At 52.5% G+C, this 21,828-nt stretch overlaps 2 protein-coding genes across 3 annotated transcripts in view; one reads left to right on the forward strand and one right to left on the reverse strand.

The window, feature by feature from the left end:
- Nucleotides 1-5,479: 5,479 nt before the first annotated feature.
- LOC102166335 (EKC/KEOPS complex subunit LAGE3-like) lies at nt 5,480-6,711 on the forward strand. The gene is made up of 3 exons (XM_021080048.2): nt 5,480-5,770; nt 6,099-6,227; nt 6,404-6,711. The coding sequence occupies exons 1-3, from the start codon at nt 5,529-5,531 to the stop codon at nt 6,594-6,596; spliced, it is 564 nt and encodes a 187-aa protein (XP_020935707.1). The 5' UTR covers nt 5,480-5,528; the 3' UTR covers nt 6,597-6,711.
- A 6,160-nt stretch (nt 6,712-12,871) lies between these two features.
- The window catches only part of GAB3 (GRB2 associated binding protein 3), a 50,906-nt gene continuing 41,949 nt past the window's right edge, over nt 12,872-21,828 (reverse strand). The window contains exons 9-11 of one of the 2 annotated variants that reach the window (XM_085007558.1): nt 16,899-17,015; nt 15,521-15,547; nt 12,872-14,727 (exon numbers count right to left, since the gene is read on the reverse strand). In XM_085007558.1, the coding sequence (XP_084863684.1) occupies nt 14,623-14,727; nt 15,521-15,547; nt 16,899-17,015 (249 nt within the window). In that variant the 3' untranslated portion in view covers nt 12,872-14,622. Of the gene's footprint in view, nt 14,728-15,296; nt 15,548-16,898; nt 17,016-21,828 lie in introns of those variants that run through there. The other variant, XM_021079896.2, reaches the window with a different exon arrangement.

Below are 21,828 nucleotides of genomic sequence, written 5' to 3' on the forward strand. Positions count from 1 at the left end.
CCAGGAACTTCCACGTGCCGTGGGAGTGGCCAAAAAATGCTTGCATTTTGTATATGTATATTTCACCTCAACTAAGTAGAGTGAAAACAGAGAAGGGGCAAACAAAAAATGAATAGCGAACAGTAGACTTAAATCCAATCACATCAGTAATTATATGAACTGTGACTCTGCCAAATTATCCACCTTAAAAGCAGACATTGTTAGAATTTTTAAAACACTAAACTATATACTGTCTACATGAGCCACATTAAAAACATAAAGACATCGACAGGTTGGAAGTAAGAGATTGGAAAAAGGCATGAAAGGATACAGCAAGCAATAAAGACTGATGTAGTCACATCCATAATAGACAAATTAGACTTCAAGGAAAACTGAATTTCCACAGATAAAGGGATATAGCTCATAGTATAAGTAGCAATTGGGGCCTCATCAAACTTACAAGTTTTTGCACAGTGAAGAAAATCATTTTATTTTATTTTTATTTTTATTTTTTTGTCTTTTTGTCTTTTTGTTGTTGTTATTGTTGCTATCTCTTGGTTCTTGGGCCGCTCCCGCGGCATATGGAGGTTCCCAGGCTAGGGGTCCAATCGGAGCTGTAGCCACCGGCCCACGCCAGAGCCACAGCAACGCGGGATCCGAGCCACGTCTGCAACCTACACCACAGCTCACGGCAACACCGGATCGTCAACCCACTGAGCAAGGGCAGGGACCGAACCCGCAACCTCATGGTTCCTAGTCGGGTTCGTTAACCACTGCACCACGATGGGAACTCCGAAAATCATTTTAAAAATGAAAGACAACCTAGGGAATATGGGAAAAACGAGTTGCAAATGATGCAACTGACAAGGGTTCAATCTCCAAAATATACAAACAACTCACACAACTCCACAACAACAACAACAAAACAACCCAATTGAAAGATGGGCAGAAGACCTAAACAGATGTTTCTCCAAAGAAGACATATGGATGGCCAGCAGGCACATGCAAAAATGCTCCACAGCACTAAGTATTAGAGAACTGAAAATCAAAATGACCATGAGGTACCACCTCACACCGGTCGGAGTGGCCATCATTCATAAATGTACAAATAGCAAATGCCCGAGGGGGGTGTGGACAAAAGGGACCCCTCCTACACTGTTGGTGGGAATGGAAATTGGTACAACCACTGTGGAGAACAGTATGGCGGTTCCTCAGAAAACTAAAAACAGAACTCTCATGTGATCCAGCAATCCCACTTCTGGGCATCTATCCAGACAAAACTTTCATTCAAAAAGAGACATGCACCTGTATGTTCATTGCAGCACTACTCACAACAGCCAAGACATGGAAACAACCTAAATGTCCATCGACAGAGGAGTGGATCAAGAAGAGAGGTGGTACATATACACAGTGGAATATGACTCAGCCATAAAAAGAACAAAATAATGCCATTGGCAGCAACATGGATGCAACTAGAGGTTATCATACTAAGCAAAGTAAGTCAGAAAGACAGATACTAAATGATATCACTTCTATGTGGAATCTAAAATACGGTACAAATGAACCTATCTACAAAACAGAAACAGACTCGCAGACACAAAGAACAGACTTGTGATTGCCAAGGGGGAGGCGGAGGGAGTGGGATGGACGGGGAGTTTGGGGTTAGTAGATGCAAACTCTGACATTGAGAATGGAGAAGCAATGAGGTCCTGCTGTATAGCCCGAGAAACTCTATCCAGTCTCTTGGGATAGACCAGGACGGAAGATGATATCGGAAAGGGAACGTATGTATATGTGTGACTGTGTTCCTTTGCTGTATAGCAAAAATTGGCACAACATTGCAAGTCAGGTATACTCTAATAAAAATCTATTTACAAGTAGCAGTTAATCCATCTGGAAGATAAAACAATTATAAATATGTTTGTGAATAATAACATACCCTCAAAAACACACAGAGCAAGAGCTGATAGGATTAATAGGAGAAAGGCACAAATCCAAAATCACAGCTGGAGATTTTAACATCCTCTCTCAACAAGTGAGAACACAAGACAAAACAATCTATTAAAGCACAGAACAGGGATAGGCCACCTACAGCCCCCTGGACAAATCCAGCCCTGGGCCTGGTTTTTAATAGCCCCTGAGCTAAGAATGGTGTTTCCCTGCAGTAGCTTGGGGGGAGGGGCTGGGAGGAGTGGAAGGAGCAGCAGCAGCAGCAACGGTGACCCTGTGTGGCTTAAAAACTCGCAAATTTGACTATCTGTTCTTCTACATTAAGAGTTTGTTGGCCTCTGACATAAAAGATCTGAGCCATCTATCAGCTGCCATGATTGAATTGATATTTTTAGGACACAAAATCAGAAATATAAATTTTAGATGTGTATAGTCTGCATGTCCCTTTCAAGTACAAATGCTGTGTTTACCAAGAGAACGCATTTGCTAGGCCTAAAACCAATTCTCAGTAAACTTAAAAGTTTACAGATTGGGAGTTCCCATCGTGGTGCAGCGGAAACGAATCTGACTAGGGATCGTGAGACGGCAGGTTCGACCCCTGGCCTCGCTCAGTGGGTTAAGGATCTGGTGTTGCCATGAGCTGTGGTGAAGTTTCCAGATATGGCTCGGATCTGGCGTGGCTGTGGCTGTGGCATAGGGCAGCGGCTACGGCTCCGATTTCCCCTAGCCTGGGAACCACCATATGCTGCAGATGCGGCCCTAAAAAGACAAAAAGACCAAAAAAAAAAAAAAAAAAAACTTTACAGATTGAAAACTTGCAGAGTATACATTCTGACTATCCTTGTCTTGTTCCTGTTGGTTGTGACATTAGCTGTGGGTTTTGCCATATGCAGCCTTTATTCTATGGAGGCATATTACTTCTATACCCAATTGGTTGAGGTTTTTTTTTGTTTTTTGTTTTTAATCATGAAAGATGTATTTTGTCAAATGTTTTTTTCTGCATTTATTGAGACGGTTGTGTGATTTTTATCTTTCATTCTATTAATGTGGTGTACCACACAGAGAGATTTGCATATGTTGAAGCATCCTGTACTCCGGCTCCAGAGATGAAGGCCTGCACTTGCCTGAGAGGCTAGAGCTGCCTGCGCAGGAGAAAGTGACAATGGACAGGACTGGCAGAGACAGTCCGAGCCCCAGGAGTTCCTGGGTGACTTTGATCAGGGAGACCGTGAGATGCTTCCTCAAGCCACGAGCCGTTCTAGGCACCGGTCACACCTCGGTCACAGATAAGCAAGGTTCGCCCGGCCCCTCCTGACGCCCGCAGGCAGCCCTCCCTGTAGACTCGCAGGCAGAGACGTCTCGGAAACGCAGAGCCACACACGCTAACAGCTCGGGCTCCCTGCCTGGGTCCCTCGGGCCCGGCCTGGTCCCCCCGTCTCCGACTCAGGGACTCACCTGGCTGGGCGCCGGCCCGGGGGCCTGGCCCATGCCGCGTCCTCGCTGCTCTGGCGACCCCGCAGCGGGTGGCCCCCCCTGCTGCTGCGTCGTCGTCGGGGCCTCGTCATCCCTGCTCCCGCTCAGGGAAGCCCCCTCCTCCCCCGCCCCCGGGGGGGGGGTCCTCCAGGGCCCCGGGGGGGGGGTGTCCTCCAGGGCCCCGGTGACCTCAGGAGAGCACGCGGGGCGGCGGCAGGGCCGGAGGCGAGATCATAATAATAACACCGGGGAGAAATAAGCCTTCGGGGAAGGATGCTGCGAGAGAGCGCCCCGCCAGGGCAGAGGCGCGGGCCCTCGGGGACGGGGGACAGGGACGGAGCGCAGCGGGGGCGGGGGGCCCAGGTCCCCGCTGTCCCCGCCGCTGCCTTCGGTCTCCCCACAGCTGCTGGTTGAGACGCCAGCGGGGAGGGGAGCGCGCGGCTCAGGGTAAGGCCGGGGGCAGCCTCGCCTTCCGCTGGGTGGGAAGAACTCGCGGGCTGGACCTGAGGGAGGGGGCGCCGCAGCGCGACCACCTGGAGCCAGGCCTGTGGGCAGGGGGCTGCCGGCCGGTCCTCAGCTCGCCAAGGCCCATCTGGCACGTCTGCGCCGGTGCTCGGCCCCAGTCCCGCCGAGCCCCAGGGCTTACCCTGCAGGGGACCGGCCAGCGACCTGCCAGAAGGCTGGTTACCCTGGCCCCTTGCCCCACGCGGGGCGGGGGCAGCCTCAGCGCGGCTTCGGCACGTGTACCTGCCCGCCCTCCCGCGTGCCTTTGCCAGCCTGGCAAAGCACCACCCAGGGACCCACTAAGGACTTCCTCGCCACCGCAAGGTGCACACCCAGGCTCCCCAGAACTGGAGCTGGGCGTTTCCCCGGCCACTGGGGCTCCTCCTGCGACCGACCCCACGAGCCAGAGGAGGCTGATGGCGCTGGTTGGGGGCCCGGGTCCGGAGGGTCAGGGGGAGGCGGAGGTTCGGCTCCGGAGCGGGGCTGGGAAAGTCTGGCCCCGAGACCCCCCAGAACCGGGGGGAGCACCTCCTGGGACCGCTGTGGGGGACGGGAACACGGAGGGGAAGGTGGGGACGGCTGGGGCGGGCGGGTCACCAGCCCAGCAGGTAGCAGGCGGCCTGCAAGCAGCCGAGAGGAGCCCAGACAAGGCCCGCCCGTGCGGCCTCTCGGGCCTGAGCTGTGAGGGGCGCCCGGCCCAGGGGCAGGAGCCGTCAGCAGCACCGGCCAGGCCGGCAGGGGCCGCGCTGGCGCCCAGGCAGGGGGCACAGGGAGCGGGCACAAGCGGCCGGAGGACGTCGGGAGGAAGGAGGAGGACCATCGGTCCCCGCAGGCGGCCGGCCCCGAGTAGCTGGAGCAGCTGGCTCGGAAGGTGCCGTCGAGGCCTTGGGGAGGGAGGCTGTCGTCGCCGTCTTGGCGGCGCGTCCGTGGGCACGTGGGCGCCCTCGCAGCCCGTCTTCAAGGGACGACGTGCTTCCGGGGCGGCCCGAGGAGGGGGGCTGCCCGGGGCCCGGGGCTCACTGGCCCGTCTCTCAGAAGCTCGTCGTGCTTGGGGACGGGCAGGGCCTTTTCCTGGCGCAGCTCCCCTCCCGTCACCGTGTGCCCACGGCCCGCTGCCACACGCGCGAGGGACACAGGCGCAGGGACAAGGAGTTCGTGTCCCTGGGGCACTGCACGTCCTGAGCAGGGGGGCCACCGTCCCCAGCAGGCTGTCAGCCCCGGGAGCCCGCTCTGCGGCTCCCCTCCTCGGGCTGGACTCTGGGGCGGGCCCGCCCCACCCGGGGGCCTGCACGCCCAGCCCTCTGGTCCAGGACAGGAGGGCCTGTGTGCGCAGGCGCACGGGGGTGGGGGTGGGGGTGGGGGCGGGGGGGGGGGGAGGCCGCCGGGCGGGGGCGGCCACTGGAGCATGGGGGCTTCGAGCGGGAGCAGAGTCTGTCAGGCGCCACGGGGTCTCCTGGGCGTGGCAGGGCGGGCTTGGTGGCCACCAATCAGAGGCCAGGAGGCGCCGCGAGGGGGCCTGCGCAGGCGCACTGGGTCGCCTGGGGCTGAAGGGGCGGGGCTTTGGGAGGACCTGGGCTTCTGTTCAGTTGGTCGCTGGCGGGGAGGAGGACAGGACTGCCACCATGCAGGCCCCGGACGATGGCGAGGGCGGCGCAGGGACGCCCAGTGGCCAGCACAGCTCCCAGCTTCCAGATTGCCATAGTAGTTCAGGCAGCCCTGAAGGCGAGGGTGGCCCTGGGAATGAAGGAGCAGTGATCAAGGCAGCTTTGGCTACTCCCAGGCCTGATCAGGCACCGCCTGCCCAAGGGCCTGGTGGAGATGCAGTGCGCATGGCTGTAGGGCCTGGAAGCGGACCGCTGGAGTTGTATCCTTTCCATGGAGCCTCCCTGGGCAGGGGCAGCGGTAGGGTGGTGGGAAACATGGCGGCAGCCTGGGGAGGAGACAGTGGGTGCGCAGGGGACAATTGGGCAGCAAGAGTAGGCAGCCTGGCAGGAAAGGGGCTTGAATGTCCGTGTCTGAAGAGCCTGGAGGGTTGGGAAGGACTGAAAGCTTCGAGCCGCAGCTCAGGGCGGTCTGAGCCTGTGGCAGGGAGCGTCTGGTCATCCCCTGGTACAGGCGGGTCTGAGCTGTAAGGAAGCCTGAGATACCGGCTACTTTAGTAGCAGATGGTGCCTTAACTAAGGCTCCCCCAGCACGCTCACTGTGACTTTACGATCCCCCCTGGAGGCAGACATGGCCCGCAGATCTCTGATCCCAGATGCCCAGCGCCATCAACACGGCATTCAGAGAGAATTTACAGTGAATGGCAGTGCCCTGGCTATGTCAGTTCTAGTAGAGTCCGCGGTAGGGGCAGGGGTGGCGACAGGTCCTGGGGTCCAACCTCAGTCTTAAGAGCAGTGTGGTGGAAGCACGGATGGGCTTGGCATGGGGCGGCTGGGGCCCTGGACCTCCAGGAGCCTGTCCCCTTAAACCTGATGCTCCTTTCCCTCACTTTTAGCAGATGGACTGCTGCAGACCTTGCTCTCTTCCGAAGCTCCATCAACTCCTCCCTCGATCAGCTTTGCCTGGTGATTCGGAACATTCGGCGCTTTGTGCCCCCACCTGCCAAAAGCCTGAGGGAGGAAAGGGGGCTGAGGCCTAACTTTGTGTCTCCTACTAGGCAGTGCATAGGGAATTCAAACTTAGAGTAATTACCACTTGGTTATTTGGCCCTTGGTATCTTTTGTCACTTGCTTTGCTTCCCAGTTGCTTGAGGAGTGGGATGCTTAAAGGCTTACTCCTGCAGAAAATAAAACTGAGCTACTCTCTGGTGTCTCAGTTTCTTTTCAGCTGATGCACTTCTGGATTTTTTTCTATCCTTGCCCTCCGTGTTGGAAGGAATGTGCTGGAATTCAAGTATTCCAGTAGTACAAGGTAATTGAATACAGTTTAGGAAAATGAACATGAAACCCTATGTAAGCACGAAATACTGTCAATATTTTAGAATATTTTCTAGGAGTTACCATCGAGGCCGGCTTGGTGGTAATGAAGCCAACTAGTATCCGTGAGGATGCGGGTTTGATCCCTGGCCTCGCTCAGTGGGTTAAGGATCCGGTGTTGCCCTGAGCTGTGGTGTAGGCCATTAGCTGTAGTGCCAATCTGACCCCTAGCCTGGGAACTTCCATATGCCCCAGGTGCAGCCCTAAAAGGCAAACAAACAAACAAAAACAACAAAAAAACCCCTTAGTTGTGCATTAAATGTATAACAACATATGATATAGAAGTTAACAAGTTTAAGAGCTCCCATCGTGGCACAGTGGTTAACGAATCCGACCAGGAACCATGAGGTTGTGGGTTCGATCCTTGCTCTTGCTCAGTGGGTTAACGATCTGGCGTTGCCGTGAGCTGTGGTGTAGGTTGCAGACGCGGCTCAGATCCCGAGTTGCTGTGGCTCTGGTGTAGGCTGGCAGCTACAGCTCTGATTCGACCCCTAGCCTGGGAACCTCCATATGCCGAGGGTGTGGCCCAAGAAATGGCAAAAAGACAAAAAAAAAAAAAAAGTTAACAAGTTTAGCATTAAATTTTTTCCTGAATATTTTTTCATTTAGCATAAATCCACTTTCTAAAAACTCTTCAAAAATATTACTGAGTGGGAGTTCCCGTCCTGGCTCAGTGGAAATGAGAATCTGACTGGTATCTATGGGAACGCAGTTTTGATCCCTGTCCTCACTCGGTTTGTTAAGGATCTGGTGTCACTGTGAGCTGTGGTGTAGGTTGCAGATGTGGCTTGGATCTGGCGTTGCTGTGGCTGTGGTGCAGCTACAGCTCTGATTCAGCCCCTAGCCTGGGAACTTCCTTATGCTGTGGGTGCGGCCCTAAATAGACAAAAAAAAAAAAATTACCGAGTGGATGCATATAAGATGCAGCATAATGTAATTACTGAACATTTAAGTTTCCAGTTTTTTCATTACTGTGGTTAATGATTCAGTGGAATGCACGTATATAATTCTTTCCGTGAGTAGGTTATTTCCTTAAAGTAGATTCCAAAGGTAGAAATACCGACCTAATGTTTACTTTTCTATTTCTTTCTGAAGAATCTTGATGACAGTTGCTCTTCAGAAAACACACCTACCACAGGCTTTCTGGTTTCCCAACATCCTTGCCTTCAGTGGATTGCTTTCCTACTACAAAAACTTAGTTTGCATGAAAAAAAACCTAGGCACACTAAAATAAGCCTTTTGTCACTGATGGAGGGAGGAATGTTTGGGCACCGGGAGTTACAGGCCCTTGAATATATCTTTTCTCTTGCAATCTTGCTAAGCTCACTGATTCCTTCTAGTCACTCTTGTAGATTGCATTCGACTTTCTACACAGACAGTCGTGTGTGGTCTACAGACAGTTTTGTCTTCCTTTCCAATCGGGATGCCTTTTATTGATGCATTTATCTCCTCATGATGGGTTGGATTTTTCTGATCCTTGGCATACTCATTTTCTTGGGTGCTGGGTATTTTTTCCCCTAAACATAGTTCGGAACTTTTAAAATCGAATTTTGTTAACTTAGAAACAGTTCGATCTTGCCTTAAGATTTGATCCATGAGAGCAGAGCAGCTTTTAGTGTGGAGTAGATATTTTACGCTATTGAGACGAGATCCCTCTGAGGACTGTACATGTTGTGACCTGAATTGGGATGTTTCCGTCAGGTCTCCAGCAGGACCCCCGCCCGCCCCCCGGGCCCCGCAGCGGCGGGACTCGGTCTCCCCAGCCGGGGGCGGGGGCCCGGCTTCCCCTCCGATCGCGTCCCCGACCGGCCGCCCCGCCTGGTGCCCGGCTCCGTCGCAGCCTGGGTATCGTCCGCGTGGCCGGGTGTGAGGGGCTTCTTCCAGGGAAGCGGCAGGGCAGAGCCCGTCCCCACGGGGGCCGCGCGTGAACCGCCCGCCCTCGCGGAGCCGGCGAGCCCTGCAGTGTGCGGGGGACGGAGGTGCGGGGGCTGCCGGCCGGGGTCGCGGCGAGGACGCGGCGGCTCCCCCGGGCAGCGTGCAGCGGCGGCCCGAGTGGCTACAGCGAGGGCCTCTTGCTTTCTCTCTTCTTTTTTTTTTTTGGCTCTGCCCAAGGCTCGCTGACGCTGGAAGGCCGGGGATCAGACCTGAGCCACAGCAGTGACACCGCTGAAGCCTTAATCGCTAGGCCACCAGGGAACCCCTTTTCCTCCTTTTTAAAAAATCATTTCTAGGGAGTTCCCGATGTGTCTCAGTGGGTTATGAACCCGACTAGGAACCATGAGGTTGCGGGTTCGATCCCTGGCCTCGCTCAGTGGGTTAAGGATCTGGCATTGTTGCCGTGAGCTGTGGTGTAGGGCGCAGACACGGCCCGGATCTCGTGTGGCTGTGGCTCTGGTGTAGGCTGGCAGCTGCAGCTGCCATTCGACCCCTAGCCTGGGAACTTCCATATGCCATGGGTGCGGCCCTAAAAAGCCAAACAAACAAACAAGTCATTTCTGGAGTTCCCGTTGGGGCTCAGCAGGTCAGGACCCTGATGTCGTGTTGGAGACGGTGTGGGCTCGATCCCTGGCCCTGCTCATCGGGCTACAGATCCTTTGTTGCCTCAAGCTGTGGCGTCGGCCGGCAGCTGCAGCTCCAATTTGACCCCTAGCCTGGGAACTTCCATATGCCACACGTGTATACAATGTATACACTCATATAACCACAGCTCAGATTCAAATACAAACATTTCCACCATTCCAGAAAATTCTCTTGTGCCCCCTTTCTAAACAATAATAATCCCAATAGAGGTGACCACTCTTCTCACTTGTGTCGCCATCGAGTATGCAAATGAATTGTCTCATATTGAAGAATAAAAAAATGGAAATGATTTAAAATTTCAAGCAGATACACAGTTAGGTTGCATTCTTTCACAAGAAGGTAAACAAAGGCCCAAACTCAGGAAAATCCGGGCTTTGTCCATAAAGCAAAGACCAAAATAGCAGTGGTGACAGGAGCAAAAGGGCTCCGATCAGGCGAGGGGACAGCAGATGGACTATCACGCCTTCCCCACTGAGGCTCAACAGGAACCGCTGGGTGCGTGGCGGCCGAGTGGGCTCAAGATTCACTATCGTCCCCCTGGATCTCCAGTGACTGTCCTGTCCCCGAGGCTCTCCTGGGTTGGGGGGAGTCACGTCTCAGCTCTGCTCTCTCCCCGCCGAGTCCCCTGTGCCGGCCTGCACCAATGACACTCTCTCTGAATTGCAGAAGATAAAAACTGAATTTACAAAAACAAATGGCCCGATTACAATAAGGAAATGATAACAAGAAATGCAATTTAAGACCCAGGAAATAAAGAAGAAGAAAGCGGAAGATCTCGGGAGGTGTCGGGGGAGTAAAGGGGTCGGAGATGAGGGGCCCAAGGTTCCCCGGCCCCTGCCTCTCAGCTCAGCCTCGTGGGCCCACCTCCTCTCGCCAGGGCCTTGGTCTGGGGCGTGTCAGCAAAGAGCCTTCACAGGACCCGGCCACAGCCCGGCCCCGTGAGAACTTGCCGTGGCCTCTCCTCCTTTCTCTCAGCACCAGGACTCCCCTGGGCTGCAGCATCTCTGCCTTTGGCCTGTTTCCACCGGGCCCGAGCCCTGCTACGCCGGCTGTGTCTTCCTTGCATGGTGGCCTAGATATGCTGCTGACCCAGCAGCTGGGGCGGCTGTGAGTCTCGGCCACGCGGGAAAGGGAGGTGGTAGCACAGGAGACCCCTGCCGGGGGCAAGAGGCTGGGAGCTGTCGCTTTTTAATGTCAGTAATGGTGAAGGTTATGCGATCAACTTTATGCAATTAACTTTACTGCCAGTTAGCGAAGCTCGTTTCTGACCTAGAAAAAAGATGTCAAGATGTGGTCCGCTGAGCAGAAACGGTGCTCAGGACAGCTACCTGCTCAGCTCTCGGCCGGATGGAGGCCATGTTCCATGGGAGTCAGGTTAAGTTTGTTGTGTTTGAAAACAGACAATCCAAAAATTTATAGGGAACCACAAAAGACCCAGAATTGCCAAAGCAATCCCAAGAAACACAAACCAAGCAGGAGGCATCACTCTCCCAGACTTCAGGCAATATTACGAAGCCGCAGTCATCATCAGCCACAGTGTGGTCCTGGTACCAAAACCGACAGACAGACCAATGGAACAGAATAGAGAGCCCAGAAATAAACCCAGACACCTACCGTCAATTCATCTTTGACAAAGGAGGCAAGAATATAAAATGGCTAAAAGACAGTCTTTTCAGCAAGTTTTGCTGGGAAACCCGGACAGCTGCATGCAAATCAATGAAGCCAGAACACACCCTCACACCATGCACGGAAATAAACTCGCAATGGCTTAAAGACTTAAATGTAAGACAAGACACCATCAAACCCCTGGAAAAGAACTCAGGCAAAACATTCTCTGACATCAGCCTTACAAATGTTTTCTCAGGTCAGTCTCCCGAAGCAACAGAAATAAAAGCAAAAATAAACCAATGGGACCTAATCAAGCTGACAAGCTTTTGCACAGCAAAGGAAACCAGAAAGAAAACAGAAAGACAACTGCAGAATGGGAGGAAATAGTTTCAAATGATGCAACGGACAAGGGCTTAATCTCTAGAATATACAAGCAACTTATGCAACTCAACAGCAAAAAAGCCAACAACCCAATGGAAAAATGGGCAAAAGAGGGAGTTCTCGTCGTGGCTCAGTGGTTAACAAACCCAACTAGGAACCATGAGGTTGCTGGATTGATCCCTGGCCTCGTTCAGTGGGTTAAGGATCCGGCGTTGCCGAGAGCTGGGGTGTAGGTTGCAGACACGGCTCGGATCCTGCATTGCTGGCGGCTATACCTCCAATTTGACTCCTAGCCTGGGAACCTCCATATGCCATGGGTGTGGCCCTAAAAAGCAACAAATAAATAAATAAATAAAAAGAAAAAAGAAAAAAAAGAAAAATGGGCAAAAGACCTGAATAGACATTTCTTCAAGGAAGGTATACAGATGGCCAACAAACACATGAAGAAAGGCTCCGCATCCCTGATGATTAGAGAAATGCAAGTCAAAACTACCAGGAGATACCACCTCACACCCGTCAGAATGGCCCTCATTAAGAAGTCCACACATAACAAGTGCTGGAGGGGGTGTGGAGAAAAGGGAGCCCTCCTGCACTGTTGGTGGGAATGGAAGCTGGTACAGCCACTATGGAGAACAGTTTGGAGATACCTCAGAAATCTATACATAGAACTTCCATATGACCCCGCAATCCCACTCCTGGGCATCTATCCGGGCAAAACTCTACTGAAAAGAGACACGTGCGCCTGCATGTTCATTCACAACAGCTGAGACATGGAAACAAGCCGAATGTCCATCGATGGATGATTGGATTCGGAAGATGTGGTACATATATACACAGTGGAATACGACTCAGCCGCACAAAAGAAGGACATAATGCCATTTGCAGCAGCATGGATGGAACGAGAGCCTCTCATCCTGAGTGACGTCAGTCCGAAAGAGAAAGACAAGTACCACAGGATATCACTTATATCTGGAATCTAATATAGGGCACAAACGAACCTTTCCACAGAACAGAAAATCATGGGCTTGGAGAACAGACGTGTGGTGGCCAAGGGGGAGGGGGAGGGAGTGGGGTGGTTGGGAGCTTGGGGTTCAGAGATGCGGACTGTTGCCTTTGGAATGGATGAGCCATGAAGTCCTGCTGTGTCGCACTGGGAACTATGTCTGGTCACTTATGATGGAGCCTGATCTTGTGCGGAAATAGAATGTGGACATGTATGTGTGACGGGGTCACCGTGCTGCACAGTAGAAAAAAAAATAATCTGTTGGGGAAATAAAAAAAATAAATAAAATGCTGCTAGAACCATAAAAAAAAAAAGAAAAAAGAAAATGGCAACGAGGTCTCATCTTTTAAAAGGTTATCTGTATTTTTATCAGAGGTCATCACTTAAAGCAAAGAAGAGGGCACTTAGGTCACGATTCCTTCTTATAAGACTTTTATTATTAATGCCAGAAATGAAATAGTGGAAACAGTGAATTTTAAAAAATCAGCATGCTTGTGTATACAAAGGTGGTATGCAGGGGGCCAAGGAGGAGGCCTCGAGAGGGGAAAACCAGGCCAGAGAGGAGCCTTCAGTCTTGACCTGGACCCACGGGGTGACAGTTCAGCTGACGCTTGCTGCAGGGTGAAGGGCCTGGACACTGCCTCCTCAGGGTCACCCCACGCACTTGCAGCCAGGCTGGGTGCTGGCTTGTGGACCCAGGGACTTGAAGTGTCGAGCCCCTTCTGTTCTTTCTGCATAACCCAACCTGCCATCTGGAGGTATTTCCTAACGAAACGAGTCGGAAGGAAATGAAGCAAAAGGGAACTACAGAAAACAATGTGTGATTAATCGCTGCATTGTCCTGTTATGTTGATTCCCAAATTTTCCAGAAAGGTGTATTCTGCACGGTGTACGGACACGCACTTGACTTGGGGTGGTATCTGGGATCGTTACTGTTATGAAAAAAAACAAGCCTCAGACCCCACCAGAATGGTAGCCCTTGGCTACAGATGGATTATCTGCCAGAAAACAAGATTTGGCCAGCATCGTTTTGATTAAGGGTGCCTTTCTCAGTAGCATATGCTGCTGGCAGCTGGAAAACTCTCTGTATCATCTTGTGTCCCTGAATTGTCATGCTTTTGGGTAGCCATTCCTTAGCAGTTTTATCAAAGCAACACATAATCTCACACACCCTGGAAATGAGGGTGAAGTCAGGTATTTTTTTAATCCCTAATGACTTCCAAACAAGTCACTCAAGTGTCTACTGCTCTGTGCTGTAAATACGTCCCTGGAAATGTTTTGTACAGACAGACTTTTTTGGTCGATTGGACGACATTTCATTAGTGTCATAACTTCAGCTGTGTTCTCTTTTCCATCTGGTTCTTGACACTTGGGCAGCTTTTCTGCATCGGCCTGTGTCAGGCAATCCAAGATCTAAGCACAGGGGGCGCACCCAGGAGGAAGCTGCCACCGACAGGACTGGCAGTCCGGAGCCCTGGATTCGGGCCCGTGTGGCATACGTGGAGCGGGCCCCAGGGTGCCGGAGCCCTCTTGTTGGTGCATTCGGGCTCATCAAGGACTCTTAATTTAAAGCACTTGGCAACTCTCCTCCATCTTGCTCTGAGAAGAAAATGATGTCACCAGATCCTGCTGCTTTGGACACGAAAATTACTTTTGTATGGTCTGAAAAAGCAAGACTTTGGCACTTACCTTTGGAGCAGTTTGAAACACTGAAACCTGCAGCAAAGCCTGCAGTTGCCTGGCAGAGAGTGACAGAATCGAGGGCCAGTGTCTGCCTAGCACCCAGCCATTCGTTCACATGTGTGTGCTGGCGGCAGGGGCTCAGAGGGTCAGGAAGGGGAGTTGAGTACAAGTCGGAGCCTGAGCGGGCCTTCCGTCTGGGTCCTCTGAGCCCAGGAAGGGCTGACGAGATGGCCTCCGGGCCTCGTCCCCACGGAGGCACAAGGGCAACGCGAGCCAGGAATCCTGAGAAGGGAGGTCGCTGGTTTGGGGTTGGGCTTTTTCTCCCAGATCAGAACTGTCACTCAAAACCCGCCGTCCTGCTCGGATGGCCAGCGATGGCCTTCCTCAAGGCGGCCCGAAGCCTGCTGGCCCTGGCAGCTCCCAGGAAGCTCGGGGACTGCGGGAGCCCACAAAGGCCTTCGCCCTGACTGTCAGGAGGTATTTCTAATGGGAACGACCGACTCGGTCAGCGTCCGGTTTGAACACCACACAAAGGAGCCCTGGCTGGATCCGCATGCCTTTCAAGTCTAAAAGCACCCGCTCAAAATCCTGCCCAAGCGGGAGGAGACGAAGGCGCGCCCCGCCCGAGTCTGCCCCTGTTTCCCGCACGACTCGGCGCTGCCCGGGCTGCCCGACCCACCGGGGTCCGCGGAGGCCCGGGAGTGGCCTCGGGCAAGTGCTGCCTGCCCGGCCCTTGGTCTTCTTCCCTTCGAAGCAGGGGCAACGGCGTCGGCAAGTCCAGCTCCTGAGGTCTCGAAGAGGAGAGACGAGGTGCGGCCTGACGTGCTCATCACGGCGTCGGGGGCCCGGGGGCCCGGCCGGCGACTTGTCTGCCTTCGGGGTGGAGACGATTGGGAGGCAGGGCTGCCGCCTCTGCCGCCGCCACTGGGCTTGAGGCGTGGGGGCGAGGTGGCCTCCAGGCGCCTCCCCGCGAGGGGCGAATGCTGCCCCGAGGGAGGGCCTTTCGCCCAGTGCCGGGAACGCGGTCTCCCAGGTCTTGCCCGGCTCGTGCCCACGCCGCCCGCATGGCCTTGTCCCGGCCGCGGTCCATGGCCGCGGCGGCCTCCGCGCTGCCTCTCCTGACCGTGGGGCCCGCGGCCCCGGGCTCCGACGGGGGCGGCCTCCTCCCGCTCCGCCTTCCTTCCAGAGGTGCGGGCCAAGCGCGGGTGTGACTCCGCGCATCTCGCCCGGCGGGACTCGCAGCCCGGAGCAGGCGCCGAGCTTCCCGCCCGCGGCCGGCGGCGGGGCGGCCTCACACCTTGGACTGCCTCTCATCCGTCCACTCCTGCCGCGTGCTCTGCAGCGCCTGCGTCTTCTGCTCATCCACCTGGACGTAGTCCACCCTTTGCTCGTCGGAAAGGAACACTTTCTGTGGGGGGAGAACAAGAAGGTTTGCAGTGCATTTAATTGTGAAATCCAGGGAGTGGTAATGAACCTGACTAGCTTCCCTGAGGACGCAGGTTCGACCTCTGGCCGCGCTCAGGGGGTTAAGGATCCGGCGTTGCCGTGAGCTGTGGTGTAGGTCGCAGATGCGGATTGGATCCTGCGTGGCTGTGGCTGTGGTGTAGACCGGCAGCTGCAGCTCCGATTCGACCCCTAGCCTGGGAACCTCCATATGCCGCGGGAGCGGCCCAAGAAATGGCAAAAGAAGACAAAAGAAAAAATCAGGAAAGTGTCAGGCCATGTGTGGGAGATGCCAGCGTCGTTAGGCACCTGCTGCCGCTGCCGCCTAGGCCGTAGCTGCGGAAGAGTTAGAGTCTGTCTGCGCGGCCATCGCACCTCACCTCTGCCCCAGCCACCTGCCTTGCCCTGACCAATACGGTGTGAGTTTAAGGGACATGGGCCCATCCCACAGGGAGAAGAGGCGGCCGCAGAATCCTGCGAGCTCTCTTTCCTCTGCCAGGGCACCAGCGCGTCTCGGATGGCGGCTGCTCCTCTGACGTGGGCCCTGGATTGAAGATGACCTGAAACACCAGGGCCCTGGCCTGCGATGGACTGTCCCCGGAGCAACAACTGGAAAGGCCACTGAGATGTGGGGCTGTCTTCACTGCAGACCTGCCCAAACCGACTGATGCGCCTTTTGTACCATCTGTCTCGTCCTTCTGACCAGCTTCTCTGGAGGATCATTTTACGGCTTTGGAATGAAATGAAAGGTAAAGGGCAAGTGGGAATGCATTCAGCCGAAGGCAAGGGAAGTCTTCCAGACTTTCTTTCTCTCCACACCCCAAATGGAATCACACTGTATATCCTGTTCAGCAGGTTGTTTTCTCATCAAACAATACACTGTTGGGCACAGGTTAATTTGTTTCTTTTTGCCGTACCCATGGCAGGCGGAAGTTCCCGGACCAGGGAGCGAACCTGCGCCACAACAGCGACCCAAGCTGCTGAAGTGACGGTGCTGGATCCTTAATGACCTGCATGCACCGCAAGAGAACTCCCGTGAGGCTCTGTTTCGTCTGTGGTCCTCGCGGGCCATCCACTCATGACCACGCATGCATTCCACGGCTCACACTGTGCAGTGAGCGACCAATTCCTAGAGTCCCTTACACGGATTAACTCAGCAGGGTTTCCGGGAGGCAGAATTAGGGCTGATTTTAAGATTCTTCAGTGTACACTCTGTATGCTTAAGACCTTTCAAAAAGAGCACGCAGGGTTGAAGCATTAAAACCAAACCTAAACGGAAACAGCGTCTCCCGGGAATTCTCAGACACGAAAGGTACCTGCTGTGCCGGGGCCGGCGACGCGGAGTTGAAGTCCAGGGCTAAATAATCCAGGCTGAAGTTCTTTGCCCACGTCAGAACGCCACTGCCCGGGGAGCTGGCTGCTCTGTTCTCCCCCTGGAAAAGCAACAGCACAGGGAGCGGCTTAGCTTTGGGCCGGGCCACCCGGCGCAGCCTGGCGGTGAGTCGAATGCCCGTTTGAGCAGCTGCTGTCAGATGGGAACAGCGAGCCGGCGAGTCCTGAGCCGATCAGCCTGTGTGTCTGAAGGGCTCAGAAAGACAAGCGAGCCAATCTGGCCTTCACGCGATGCTGTATTTTATTGACCATGGAAATTGGCCGACGTCTCCCCCAAGAAGAATGTGTTTCAGGGATCTGATAGGCCCTTGGAACCTTGGAAATTAAATCCTGAAACAATCAATCACTTATGAAAGCTCTAGTACAGGCATTCCAATTGCATTTAAAGATACTTTATACAATAAAACAGCAATAACACATGGGCAACAGCCACCCATGGCTGCACCGTCCAGCGTCAGAAGTGGAACCTTACGAGGCATGCCTGCCTCTCCCCCTCAAGCGGCTGAGCAGCCAGCTGAACCGTGCCTTTATCACGAGTCTTTTTAAATAGTTTTATGAGTGTGTGAGCAGCCTTAGGTGACCAATAGTTTAGTATGGCCTGATTGGAACTTTTACCAATAGAACCACATTGTATGCATTTTTTGGTGACCTCAGTTTTTTTGGGGGGCTGCACCCTCAGCATATGAAGGTTCCTGGGCTAGGGATCGAATCAGAGCAACAGCTGCTGGCCTACACCACAGCCACAGTAACTCGGGATCTGAGCTGCGTCTGCGACCTATCCCACAGCTCATGGCAACGCCGGATCCTTAACCCACTGAGCAAGGGCAGGGACCGAACCCGCAACCTCATGGATCCTAGTCGGATTCGTTAACTGCTGAGCCACAATGGGAACTCCCTGGTGGCCTTGATTTTTGCTCCATATTACATACTTCACATTCATTCGTGTCCACGCACCAACCTGATTTCATTCATTCTCCATAAAAATAGATGTGACCATTGCATCATTTAACTGTGCCACCGACAGTGAATATTTGAGTTGCTTCAATTTGGAGGCTATTAGAAGCAGTGCTGCTGCAGGCAGTCATGCACCAGGAGGGAATCTCTACTGCATCCCTGGGACGTGCACCTTCAATTTCACTGTCGCGGGCCTGACACGGGGAAGCGCCATCTTACTGCTGTTTGATTGGCCATGCCCTTGGTAATTTAATTAATTGGCCATCCTTCCAGATATCTAAGCATCATTTCTGTTTTCTCTTCTGTAAACTATCTGTTCAGGTTTGTTTGCATTTTGCTCATTTTAATACTGAAGTGCTCCTTGTACACCCAGGCTAATAACCCAGCAGAGTCTGTATTGCTCTTTCTTTTTATGTTTTTTTTTTCCCCCTTTTTGGCCGCAGCCATGGCATATGGCAGTTTCTAGACCAGGAATTGAACCTGATGCCAGATCCTTCATCCATTGTTCTGGGCTGGGGATCAAACCTGTGCCTCATCAGTGACCCAAGTTGCCGCAGAGACAATACCACATCCTTAACCTGCTGTGCCACTGCAGGAACTACTATGGTATTTTTCTAAATGAATAATTCTCACTTTTAACGTCATGTATCAGTATTTTCCCAAGTAGCTTGTTCTTATATTTTGCTTAAGGAATTCTTCTTATGCTACTAAGATCAACATTTGTTTAACTTTCCTGGGCCTGATAAGTCATTTATTACAAATGCCTCTGCTTTCCAGTTTCCAACACGTCACTGCTGTTGTCTTCTTCGATTCCTCACGTTTTGGTGGCTTTATGCCTTTAACAAATCCTTTTACTACGATTTTAGAGGATGTTTTGGGCTGCAGGGAAAACAGAAGCCTGTGGTCGATCTGCCTTATTTACTGAGAGGTTCAGGAACAGATTCTCAAATGGTAAACCCACTTTGCATACCTGGAATAAATCCAACTTGTTTGTGCATACATATTTTCAGCTTTATAAAATACTGACCTTGGTTTGCTAACATCTTTGGAATTCCTTTTGTAAACAGCCTTGTTGAGATAAACCCACACCATACAATTCCCCAAGCTCTAGGCAACCACCAGTAGTCTAATTCCTGTCTGTAGAGATGTGTTATTCTAGACATTTCATACAAATGTAAACATTCCAGGAGTTCCTATCTCAGCTTAGCAGAAATGAATCTCGCCAGCATCCATGAGGATGCAGGTTCGATCCCTGGCCTCGCTCCGTGGGTGAAGGATCTGGCATTGCCGTGAGCCATGGTGTAGGTCGCAGACACGGCCCAGGTCTGGCATTACTGTGGCTGTGGTGTAGGCCGGTGGCTGCAGCTCCGATTCGACCCCTAGCCTGGGAACCTCCAGATGCTGTGGGTGCGGCCCTAAGACAACAACAACAACAAAATGTAAACTTTCGATGGGAGTTCCCATCATGGCTCAGCGGTTAGCAAACCTGACTAGCATCCATGAGGATGCAGGTTTGATCCCTGGCCTCGCTCGGTGGGTGAAAGATCTGGCGATTCGGTGAGCTGTGGTGTAGGTCGCAGACACAGCTTGGATCCCGCGTAGGCCGGCAGCTGTAGCTCTGATTCGACCCCTAGCCTGGGAACCTCCGTATGCTGCGGGTGTGGCCGTAAAAAGAAAAGAAAAAAAAAAGTAAACATTCGGTAGGGGGTGGGGACCTTGCGATTTAGAAGAAAGATGCATGTGGCCTTTCAGTTACATCCTCTTATGAGAAGCCCAGGAGCCCGTGAGCTGTGTTTCCCTGAGGCCCGGCGCCGCTCTAGCCAGTCAACCCAGCCCTCGGACGGGGTGGCGGGTCCCCGCGGCCACGGCTGCCCAGTCTAGGCTTGCAGTCGGCCCCGGAAGGGGAAGCGGGGAAGCGGGGAGAGGGCGGTTGCGACCGGCTTCTGTCCCTCAGCACTGTGTTCCGGGTCCGTCCCCGCCGCCCCCTGGATCTCTCGTTTCCTTTCTGCGCCCTCATCAGCCGGCGAGCGTTTCCGCCGCTTTCCCTCGGGGGCTAATGAACGTGCCTGTGCACGATTCGGTTGCACTTCTTCTGTTTAGGATTTCTTAACCTGCACGAATAAGATGGGGATATGGTTTTCTCCTCATATGAACGCTATCTGTTTTGGTATCAGGTTATTTTTGCTTTATACAAGAAGCTGGGTAATAGTTCCTCTTTTTTCCATTCCCTGCAAGTATTCATGTAAGGTTGCAAAATAATCTCTTCCTTTTGGTAGCAAGTCTGTAAAGTTTTTAGGGCCTCGTGATCCTTTGCTGTAAAAATTTCCCTACGTATTCAGTTTCTCTAATGATATAGTCATTCTGGTTTTCTATTTCTACTTGGTTCAGTTTTGGATAATTTTTTCTGAGCATCTGCCTGTTTTCACTCAGGTTTTCAAATTCACTAGCATGACCTTGTTCATAATATCCGCTTGCGGCATTTATCTCGGATATGTGTGCAAATATTACCTCTTCTATGTTTGTGACATTGTTTATTTGTAGCCACTGCTTTTTCTTGATGGGTGATGTTCAATTTTAGTCTTTTCAAAGAGTAGATTAGGTCGGTGTTCATCTTTAGTTTCTATTTTTCTTTTTAGTACCGCACCTGCCGCACACGGAAGTTCCCAGGCTAGGGGTCCAATCAGACCTGTAGCCGCCGGCCTCCACCACAGCCAAAGCAACGCAGGGTACGAGCCACCTGTGCGACCTATACCCCAGCTCACGGCAGCGCCGGATCCTTCACCCACGGAGCGAGGCCAGGGGTCAAACCTGTGTCCTCATGGATACTAGTCGGGTTTGTAACCTGCTGAGCCACAATGGGAACTCCTAATTTTGTTTATTTGGTTAACTTCTGTTCTCACCTTTGTTCATTTTCCTTCTGTGGGGTGTATTTCTTCAACTTGTTATTACAAAAAATTCTGATCATCAGTCAAACTGAAGAAAATACGCTACGAAGACCACATACCCGCCGTCTCCATTCTGCCTCGGACATCGAGGCTTTATGTGTTTATCTCCTGGTCCTGACTTGTCAATAACTTCTTCACTCTTTGGCTTTAGTATGTTTAATGCACCTGCTGAGTTTCTACTTTCATCCCTATTTTTATGTCGGAAGTTCTAAATGGCCCTTTCTAATGTCTAAATAGTATCTTGTTACTCAGTGCAATTTTCAACTCCTCATCTTGTTTTTTAAATATGTAAGACATAATGAGTTTATATTTAAAATCCAGTATTTCCAATAATGGCTTACTTCTATGTTTGATTTTATTGTTTGTGATTCCTACTGATTCTCGGGATTTGTAATTTCTCAATATTTTTGGCAGGTGAGACCCCCTTTCCTTTCTTGGCAGTTGCGTTTTGGATTTTAGAAATATTCTCTCTACCATTTGAAGGTTATTTTGGATGTGGTGACATGGTTTTCATGGTACCTTGCCTACTGAAGTGCTTCGACAAATTACAAAAAAATGGAACAGATGTGGTTCCACTTCCAGTAATTTTAGATCAAGTAACTTTGCCCACACTTCCTACCGAGAATACTGTTTCTTTTTTCCTTTTTTGGTTATTTACCAGAAGCTTTATAGTTTTCCCTTTCACATTTAGGTCTACAGTGCACCTGGAGGCTGGCGTCTTGCATGGGTCATTAGCACCAAGACCTGGCCCCACCCAACAGCCAAACAACAGCCTGGGCAGGAACGCAGCCCCACACATCAGCAGACAGGCTGCCTAAAGATCTCCTGAGCCCAGAGCCACCCCTAGATCTGCCCCGAGACACTGCCCTGCCCACCAGGCGGCCAAGACCCAGCTCCAGCCACCACACACCAGAAATAAAACTACAGTCCTGCAGCCTACAGACCAGGTCTGCAA

This window comes from Sus scrofa, chromosome X (genome assembly GCF_054392235.1).
Source record: "Sus scrofa isolate SSC_HxYL_T2T_F1_AM1 chromosome X, Sscrofa_HxYL_maternal_Yorkshire_Landrace_v2.0, whole genome shotgun sequence".
Taxonomy (NCBI): Eukaryota; Metazoa; Chordata; class Mammalia; order Artiodactyla; family Suidae; genus Sus; species Sus scrofa.

Coding starts and splice junctions, on each gene's coding strand:
- LOC102166335 (XM_021080048.2), top strand. CDS start 5,529: ATGCAGGCCCCGGACGATGGCGAGGGCGGCGCAGGGACGCCCAGTGGC. Junction 5,771..6,098: donor GGAAGCGGACCGCTGGAGTT/GTATCCTTTCCA, acceptor AGGCTCCCCCAG/CACGCTCACTGTGACTTTAC. Junction 6,228..6,403: donor AATGGCAGTGCCCTGGCTAT/GTCAGTTCTAGT, acceptor CCTCACTTTTAG/CAGATGGACTGCTGCAGACC.